General features: G+C 46.8%; 1 protein-coding gene across 1 annotated transcript in view; it reads right to left on the bottom strand.

Annotated features, from left to right (window-relative positions):
* rimkla (ribosomal modification protein rimK-like family member A) overlaps window positions 1-10,000 on the bottom strand; it is a 27,041-nt gene that overhangs the window by 4,611 nt on the left and 12,430 nt on the right. The window contains exons 2-4 of the mRNA XM_062540777.1: window positions 7,914-8,144; window positions 3,167-3,253; window positions 486-689 (exon numbers count right to left, since the gene is read on the bottom strand). Of these exons, the coding sequence (XP_062396761.1) occupies window positions 486-689; window positions 3,167-3,253; window positions 7,914-8,144 (522 nt within the window). The remainder of the gene's footprint in view (window positions 1-485; window positions 690-3,166; window positions 3,254-7,913; window positions 8,145-10,000) is intronic.

The raw sequence follows: 10,000 nt of genomic DNA, 5'->3' as shown, positions 1-10,000 counted from the left end.
CCCTTCTACCCACAATCCTTTGCGTCCACGTCTGAATCTCGGTGAAAACAAAACAAACATGGCTGCCGATATCGGTAAATGACTGCCGAGTCTGTTGAAATGTCATTTGTGTGACGTTATCTAGCTTGGATTTGTGGAAAGTAGATTGAAAATAAACGATTTACTACCTGGTTATACCATTGTTGTACCCACTAATAACTCCTGGTCTGAGATATTAGCTGTCAGTGAAACTATTTTATACCGTTAGCCTGCTAGCTTACGTAGGCTAATTTAGTTTAACGTCAGGCTTTTACTAACGTCATACCGTAGTGTTAACCAACGATTCTAGAGTGCTACGCTCATTTTTAAACGACGCGTTTAAACTAAAGTCATGTCTAGTTAGAGAGCTCTCTATTTAGGGAGGGAGGCAGTAGGCAGCTGCCTTCCGATTCGAACAGAGCCTGTGTGTGTGTGTGTGTGTGTGTGTGTGTGTGTACTCTACTCACCCAGGGAGCAGTTGCTCTGCATGCGTCCGTCGGTGGAGCAGCGCAGCATGGAGCCGATGACGCGCCCCCCCACCAGCACCACCCGCACGTCCCGCCCGTGCGACTCCCGCACGTACTCCTGGAACAGGTACGGCGCCTCGTGACGGATCAGGTGGCACAGGTCCGACAGGTGATGCTTATCCCTCGCCAGGAACACCGCCTTACCTGCGCAGCACGGAGAGAGAGACTCATATTAGAGACCAGGAAGATGAAGAGAGAGAAAGAGAGGGAGAGAGAGAGAGAGAGAGAGAGAGAGAGAGAGAGAGAGAGAGAGAGATGGAGAGATTCATATTAGAGACGAGGAAGATGGAGAGAGAGAAAGAGGGAGAGGGAGAGAGATGGAGAGATTAATATTAGAGACGAGGAAGATGGAGAGAGAGAAAGAGGGAGAGAGAGAGATGGAGAGAAAGAGAGAGGGAGAGATTAATATTAGAGACGAGGAAGATGGAGAGAGAGAAAGAGGGAGAGGGAGAGAGAGAGATGGAGAGATCAATATTAGAGACGAGGAGATGGAGAGAGAGGGAGATGGAGAGAAAGAGGGAGAGAGGGAGAGAGAGATGAGAGATTAATATTAGAGACGAGGAAGATGAAAAGAGAGAGGGAGAGAGAGATGGAGAGAGAGAGAGATGGTGAGATTAATATTAGAGATGAGGATGGAGAAAAAGAGAAAGAGAGAGAGATGGAAAGATGGAGAGAGATGGAGAGAAAGAGGGAGAGAGAGATGGAGAGATTAATATTAGAGACGTGGAAGATGGAGAGAGATGGAGAGAGAGAGGTATGGAGACAGACAAAGAGAGAGAGAGAGACGAATATTAAAGATGGAAAAGATGAAGAGAAAGAGAGAGAGAAAGGGATGGAGAGAGAAAAAGAGAGATTAACAGTAGAGACAGAAGATATAGAGATATCAGAGAAGGGGGATAGAAAGAGAGAAAGATTAACAGTAGAGACTGAAGATAGAGAGAGATCAGAGGAGGAATAGAGAGGGAGAGAGAGATAGAGAGAGAGAGAGAGAGAGAGAGAGAGAGAGAGAGAGAGAGAGAGAGAGAGAGAGAGAGAAAGAGAGATTAACAGTAGAGACTGAAGATATAGAGATCAGAGAAGAAGGGATAGAAAGGGAGAAGAAAAGGAAGTAAGAGGGAGGAGTAAAAGAGAGGTAGAGAGAGAAGTGGAGAAGGGAGAGAGAGAGGGAGGGAAAGACACAGCCATCAAAAGGTAGATTAAGAGAGGTAGAGGAGGTAAAGAGAGATAAAGAGGTAGAGAGGGAAGGTAAAGAGAGGGATACAAAGAGATGAGATAAAGAGAGATAGCGAGAGAGATAAGGAGGTAAAGAGAGGGATACAGAGGGGTGAAGAGAGATAAAGAGAGATAAGGAGATAGAGAGAGAGGGATACAGAGAGAGGAGGTGAAGAGAGATAAAGAGAAAAAGATAAGGAGGTGAAGAGAGAGGGGGTAGAGAGAGAGAGGTAAGGAGATAGAGGGAGGAATACAGAGAGAAGAGGTGAAGAGGGGAATTAAGTGATTCAGTTTTCTCAGGGAGATCAGAAGCATCCCCAGCTATCACAGGGTGCAAAAGCATATGCTTGCAAAACAGTGTGTGTGTGTGTGTGTGTGTGTGTGTGTGTGTGTGTGTGTGTGTGTGTGTGTGTGTGTGTGTGTGTGTGTGTGTGTGTGTAGCTGTAGTGTTCATTTTGACTACACAGTGAAAGCTGGTCAGGCTGTAGAGCTCATGCAGTTGGAATTTTCCATGCTACTCTGATTCAGTGTGTGTGTGTGTGTGTGTGTGTGTGTTTAATTGTTTGCATTTGCACTTCCATATACTCTACTGATCTAATAAATTATATATGCATTTGTGTGTGTGTGTGTGTGTGTGTGTCTCTGTGTGTGTGTGTGTGTGTGTGTGTGTGTGTGTGTGTGTGTGTGTGTGTGTGTGTGTGTGTGTGTGTGTGTGTGTGTGTGTGTGTGCGTCTGTGTGTTTGGTGCCAAATTTAAGAGCAGCAGAGTGTTTTTCACACTGACCATTGAGAATGTCAGCAGTGGGTCTAATTAATACAGCGTCACACAGAGGAGTGTGTGTGTGTGTGTGTGTGTGTGTGTGTGTGTGTGAGAGAGAGAGGGGTGATTAGAGGGAAGGATGTTTAATCTTGAAGTGAGTGAATGTGTCAGCAAATAAGCGTTAATGAGTAAAAGACTGCTGTGTGTGTGTGTGTGTGTGTGTGTGTGTGTGTGTGCGTGCACGCGCGTGTGTGTGTATGTGCCTGTGTCTGTCACTTGCATCATGTCCTGGTTGACACTGAATAAACTATTGATGGTACTCTCCTAGTCTGATAGAGATGTGTGTGTGTGTGTGTGTGTGTGTGCTAAAGCACATGCTCAGTACCTCTGTGTGGAATTCTATGAGGATGTGCCAAACTCATTATTTGATACGTCTCCATTAATGGTATGGTGTGTGTGTGTGTGTGTGTGTGTGTAATACGTTTAAAAACAAAATAACAAAAGGTTATTCTAGACATGTGTGTGACCACAGAAGAGTATTACAGAGCTCTCGTATAGGAGAGCTTTTCCTTGGAGACTCTGTGCTGTGTGGGTGTTGTATTTTGAGTAGTATTGCTTTGAGTGAGTGAGAGTGTGTGTGTGTGTCTCACCTCTGTGTCCACGAGCGTTCTTCACCACCACAGGGTATCCAAGAGGCTCAGCCTCATCAATCATCTTACGGAAGTTGTCGTGTCCTCCTGCACACACACACACACACACACACACACACACACACTTTAATGTCTATAGTTCACAACCTGGAGCTCCCATTCTGAGCAGCAGAATGTGTTTTTTAAAGAGTTTGTTTATATTATTATTATATTGTATAATTGTGTTTGTTTGTTTGTTTTTATGAGTGTGAATATGTGTGTTTGAGTAAATAGGGGAGAGCTTATGACTGTGTGTGTGTGTTTGAGATTATCTTAGGTCAGGAAAGCACAACCGGAAAATAGGCTAATGCAATACTATCAGGAGACAAGAAACAATCTGAAAATGAATGAGTGTGTATGAGCGATTGTAACTGGATCTGTGTGTGTGTGTGTGTGTGTGTGTGTGTGTGTGTGTGTGTGTGTGTGATGGAATCCGTTATCCTGGGCTTTAGTGAGCTGAACAGATGTGCTGTGTACTAATGACCTTCCCAAAAACCAGCAGTCTCCTCACACAGAGACAGAGGGGGGAGGGACAGTGTGTGTGTGTGTGTGTGTGTGTGTGTGTGTGTGTGTGTGTGTGTGTGTGTGTGTGTGTGTGTGTGTGTGTGTGTGTGTGTGTGTGTGTGTGTGTGTGTGTGTGTGTGTGTGTGTGTGTGTGTTCACTGGTCATGAGGATTGTTCTTCCCTGCGCGCGCACACACACACACACACACACACACACACACACACACACACACACACACACACACACTCCAAACCCCTCCCTCTAGACTGGTTACATAAAGAGGGTGGCTTGGGGCTTGGTTGCCCCTCCCATTTGTGCCCCCCCTCCCCTCCTCTCACACACCCTCTCTCTCCCTCACACACACACACACACTTTCTCTCTCACTTTCTCTCCCTCACTCTTCTCTCTCCCTCTCTCTCTCTCTCTCTCACACACACACACACACACACTCACTCTTACAAAGTGTGTCTCTCTCTCTCTCTCTCTCTCACACACACACACACACACTCACTTTTACAGTGTCTCTCTCTCTCTCTCTCACACACACACACTCACTCACTCTTACCCTGTGTCTCCCTCTCTCTCTCTCTCTCTCTTTCTATCTCTTTGTCCATGTGTTCTGTCTCTCTGTGTGTCTCTGTGCATTTCTGTCTCCTGTAGCGCTGCGGCTGTTGACCCCCCACCCAGACTGTCCCAGATTACGCACAAACAAAAACAACAAACAAACAAACACATTTACTATTCCAGTCAGCAGGATAGACAGAGACAAAGAGAGAGAAAGAAAGAGAGAGAGAGAGAAAATGATAGAAAGAAAGGGCGGAAAAAAGGGAGAAAAGAGGGATCATCCCCCGTCCACCCCCCCACTACCCCCCCCCCCCCCCCTCCTGCTGGACTCTTGCTGCCGGGCAACTGAAGTGTTCCACTCGCGGAGCGTAAAAATAGTTTTAGAACACTTGTCTAATTTTTCCACTGCGCTGTCACGTCTGGTGTAGCCGGTTCTACTGTTTAAAGTGGAGGCTAAGCGCTAACTGCTACTGCTACGGAACGCTTCTGACGGTTCTACTGATTATAGCAGAGGCTAAGCGCTAACTGCTACCGCTACGGAACACTTCTGTTGGTTCTACTGATTACAGTAGAGGCTAAGCGCTAACTGCTACTGCTACGGAACGCTTCTGACGGTTCTACTGATTATAGCGGAGGCTAAGCGCTAACTGCTACCGCTACGGAACGCTTCAGTCGGTTCTACGCATTACAGTGGAGGCTAAGCGCTAACTGCTACCGCTACGGAACGCTTCTGCCGGTTCTACTGATTATAGTGAAGGCTAAGTGCTACTGCTACGGAACACTTCAGTCGGTTCTACTGATTATAGCTGAGGCTAAGCGCTAACTGCTACCGCTACGGAACGCTTCAGTCGGTTCTACTGATTATAGCGGAGGCTAAGTGCTAACTGCTACAGCTACGGAACGTGGAATGCTTCAGTGGTGCCGGCCGGCCGTTAGATCCTCTGCTCGCTTCTGCTGAAGTCCAGTTGTTAATGTAGTGTGTTTGTGCGTGTGTGTGTGTGTGTGTGGACTACTCAACTGGTAGAGCAGGGGGCCAACTACACTGAGAGAGAGATTATGATAGAGGGTGATAGATAAAGAGAGAGAAAAAAGGAGGGGATGACCGAAAGAGACAAAGAGAGAGAAGGAAAGGAGAGAGTTCATGATAGACAGACAGAGAGAGAGAGAGAGAGAGAGAGAGAGAGAGAGAGAGAGAGAGAGAGAGAGAAGAGAGAGAGAGAGACATTGGCTGACATTGGCGTGTTTGGCCGGTCTGGTCCCCTAAGTCCTGCACATGACGTTGACGCTGGGTTGGTGGGGGCTGCTGGGTTGGTGGGGGCTGCTGCCTCTGCTCAGGCCTGCTATAGCATGCTGCTTACTACCAGAGCTGCATTCAAATCCGCAAACATAGGCAAACGTTTGCAGTAACAGTATCCCATTACCCTGGAGTTTTCGCCAAACGTTTGCAAACAATCGCAAACAGTCTGAGGGGGTAGTTCTCCACGAACATACAGTGGAACTGGACGTGAGTTTGACCAACGCAACGATGCAATTACCGTTAGAATGGAATGTTAGCACCAAATCACTCAAATTGAGCTGTTCAAAGAAAACATTCGCCACTGTTCGCCCAACTTGAGTGGACCTCAGATATTATTCCCGACTACAGGCAGCTGCAGGTTCCTGGGAGATGTGAGGGATTGGAGCCCTGAGGGGTGTGTGTGTGTGTGTGTGTGTGAGTGTGTGTGTGTGTGTGTGTGTGTGTGTTGACGCAGCTGGATGCAGGTGATCAGACGGTCGTTATTGATCACAGGGGTTGGGGGGGGTGATTGATGAGACAGACGCAGGTGATCAGCATAGAGTTGCTAGGGCAACGGTCACTAGGACATGGTCTGACTGACAGCAAGGGGAAAGAGACTTTGACTGTTCCTGGCTAAGTTGCTGACAACACAGTCATGAGTTGCACACACACACACACACACACAGACACCCCCCCCCCCCACGCAAACACACACTCAGACAGGCCTGGGTTCTACACACAAACATTCACGCAGTCATGAGTTACACATACACACCCACACCCCCACACACACACACCCTGACAGATGGAGTTAGTGATGTGACCCTGATCTTGTACTGAGTTGAGCAGAATACAGCTCTGGAATGCAGCGGAGACGTTGGCTGTGATTGGTTGACTGAGGCACATCATGCCGATCTTACACCTTGAGGTTTTCGCAAGCGATTTCACAGTCGTGACTAAATTTCCAAAGTCGGAATGACATTGTGGGAGTTTCACTGGAGTGACTTTGATATGAATACACTATCGTTTGAGTTCCTGTTGGTCTAGTGCATGATGGGAAATAATTCCAAGGAATGTAGTTGCAGTCTTGTAAATCAGGAGTTCTCAATGTTTTTGGTTCCAAGGACCCCTTTTGGGGGACAACATTTCCCGAGGACCCCCTTATAACCGTAACAGTTAACCATTTGTATTATCTGAAGCTGTGGCCAGGTCCACTATCCCGTGTCTTTTGGCCGATGTGTAATTTGATCATTTCTACACATTGATCAGCTGGCTGGATAATAAATACGCCAAGCTAAGCAGCAGCAGGAACGGTTCTTCACGACCTGAGTGAAGTTAATGTGGGTAGGACCAAACAGACACAATTTGCTTGTTTTATGGGTGAAAGGAGCATCGTCTTTCTAAAATGTTAACTTTAGAATTTCAAGCAAATTATTTTGCAGACCCTTTGGCCTCGGGTCACGGATCCCAACGGGTCCCCGTATCCCACTTTGAGAACCACTGCTGTAAGGAGTGCCCCAGCAAGATGCCTGTCCCTCACAGACAGGTGGGGAGATACTGGTAGCTCGTGAGTGGCCTGTAGGAGACCCAAGCGTTAGGGTGTGAGTGTGTGTGAAGTGGATCGATTGATAGGTTGACTATAACGTGGGTGATGGTGATGGTTGATTGATTGATTGATTGATTGACTGACAGACTCACCATAGGAGTAAGGTGTGTGTGTGTGAAGTGGATCGATTGATATGTTGACTATAAGTGGGTGATGGTGATGGTTGGTTGATTGACTGACTGATTGATGGATTGATTGATTGATTGATTGATTGATTGGTAGACGCACTGTAGAAGTAAGGTGTGTATGTGTGTGTGTGAAGTGGATCGATTGATAGGTTGACTATAAGTGGGTGATGGTGATGGTTGGTTAATGGTTTGTGGATTGACTGATTGACTGACTGATTGATTGATTGACTGATTGATTGATTGATTCATTGATTGATTGGTAGACGCACTGTAGAAGTAAGGTGTGTATGTGTGTGTGTGAAGTGGATCAATTGATAGGTTGACTATAAGTGGGTGATGGTGATGGTTGGTTGATTGGTTTGTGGATTGACTGATTGACTGACTGATTGATTGATTGATTGATTGATCGTTTGATAGGTTGACTATAAGTGGGTGATGGTGATGGTTGGTTGATTGGTTTGTGGATTGACTGATTGACTGACTGATTGATTGATTGATTGATCGATTGATCGATTGATCGATTGACTATAAGTGGGTGATGGTGATGGTTGGTTGATTGGTTTGTGGATTGACTGATTGATTGATCGATTGATTGATTGATTGATGGTTTGATTGATTGGCGGACGCACCGTAGGAGTAGGTGTCGGGGAGGGGCACCCCGTGTCCGGCGAGCTCCTGGAAGGTCCAGAACTTGTTGACGCAGTTGAGGATGGCCTGTGGGCGGTTGACCAGGCGGCACCCCATCTTCTCCAGGTGCCGCAGCACCGTGATGTCACTGTCCGACTGCACCCAGGGCGTGGGCACCCTCACCACGGCAACCTGGGGGTACGACGTCACCATCTCCTGGTCAACGCGCAGGCCTGCAAACACACACACACACACACACACACACACACACACACACACACACACACACACACACACAGAAGCACGGTTAGTTTTGCCAAGATCTCGATCCAAATGTAAAGACAAAGGAGGTAGCTAGCTGACCATAATTGTGGGTGAATACACACACATACACACACACACACACACACACACACACACAGAGACACAGTATTTTTCATGGTCATATCATATTAGATGAGAGTTGACCATCTACGGTAATCACCAGTCATCATTTCTGAGTTGAGTGACTACAGAGACACACTCTTGCACACACACACACGCGTTCTATCAAAACAGGGAACACCTGCTTTCTCAGTTTGTGTGTGTGTGTGTGTGTGTGTGTGTGTGTGAGTACAGCAGAACACAAAAACAAAAAAGGAATTTTGCTTCTGGAGTCAATAAACAGAAAAATCAAATCTATCAATACAGAAATCAGATCAGAGTGGGATATGAACTCTCCCCCCCACACACACACACACACACACACACACACACACACACACACACACACAGCCCGACTCTGACAAAGCAGTTCTCTAAGATCTAAACTGCCATCTTAGGGATGTTGCAACTCTCTGGTCTTTGAGGCTACTGTCAACTCTAAGTCTCTCTCCCTCTCTCTTTCTCTCCCTCTCTCTCTCTCTCCCCCTCTCTCTCTCTCTGGTCTTGAGGCTACTGTCAACTACTCTATGTCTCTCTTTCTCTCCCTCTCTTTCAATCTCTCCCTCACACATACACGCTTACACACAGACACACTTACTCACACACACACACACACACACACGTTAACACAGTGAGCGAAAAGTTCTTCCTATTTCTGTTTCGGAGTCATGCTGGACTACAGGACCAGCCTCTATATGACATGAGCATGGAAAATACTGTGTGTGTGTGTGTGTGTGTGTGTGTGTGTGTGTGTGTGTGTGTGTGTATGTGTGTGTGTGTGTGTGTGTGTGTGTGTGTGTGTGTGTGTGTGTGTGCTTGAAGTGTACCAGGAGAGCTGAAGCTGAAAGCTGCAAATGAGTTTAGCGTCAGTATCAGGCCAACTACCCAAAGGACTGCACTTCCCAGAGTCCTGTTCTGCTCTTTTGAAGAAAGTTCTGTCAGCTGTTAAACACCACTAAGCCCACAGTTTTATTGAGTGTGTGTGTGTGTGTGTGTGTGTGTGTGTGTGTTGGAATTCGGCACATTCCAAACTTACATCACAATACTGGGACCAAATGCAGCTGCACTCTGCCAAGTCTGGATCCCAGTCCAACACACACACACACACACACACACACACACACACACACACACACACACACACACACACACACACACACACACACACACACACACACACACACACACACACACACACACACACACACACACACACACACACACACACACACACACACACACACACACACACACACACACAGCCAACCAGAACTTCCTCTAAGGAAAAACAATCTTTCTAGCCACGTAGGCATATATATGCAAGCAGGCAGACAGACCAAGAGACGTACACGCAAGCAAAACACACACACACACACACACACACACACACACACTCACACACACACTCACACATAGTCTGTGGGTCCGGCACAGCGCTTAACAGGAAGCTCAGTTTTAAATCTTGGTTTCAGATTTTTCCAACTTGAGGAAAATGCTTTCCAAGTGGACTGTATTTCTACTTCCTCTGTGTGTGTGTGTGTGTGTGTGTGTGTGTGTGTGTGTGTGAGTGTGTGCATCAACGCCAGCTGTGCAGGCTTAGTATTATCTGCAGGTCAAACTAGTGCAGAGCATAGAAGTGGTTATGTAACATTTTGATGGACAGCCA

This window comes from Sardina pilchardus, chromosome 7 (assembly GCF_963854185.1).
Source record: "Sardina pilchardus chromosome 7, fSarPil1.1, whole genome shotgun sequence".
Taxonomy (NCBI): domain Eukaryota; kingdom Metazoa; phylum Chordata; class Actinopteri; order Clupeiformes; family Clupeidae; genus Sardina; species Sardina pilchardus.
Note: the sequence above shows the minus strand (reverse complement) of the source record. Positions and strands in the feature narration are given on the sequence as shown.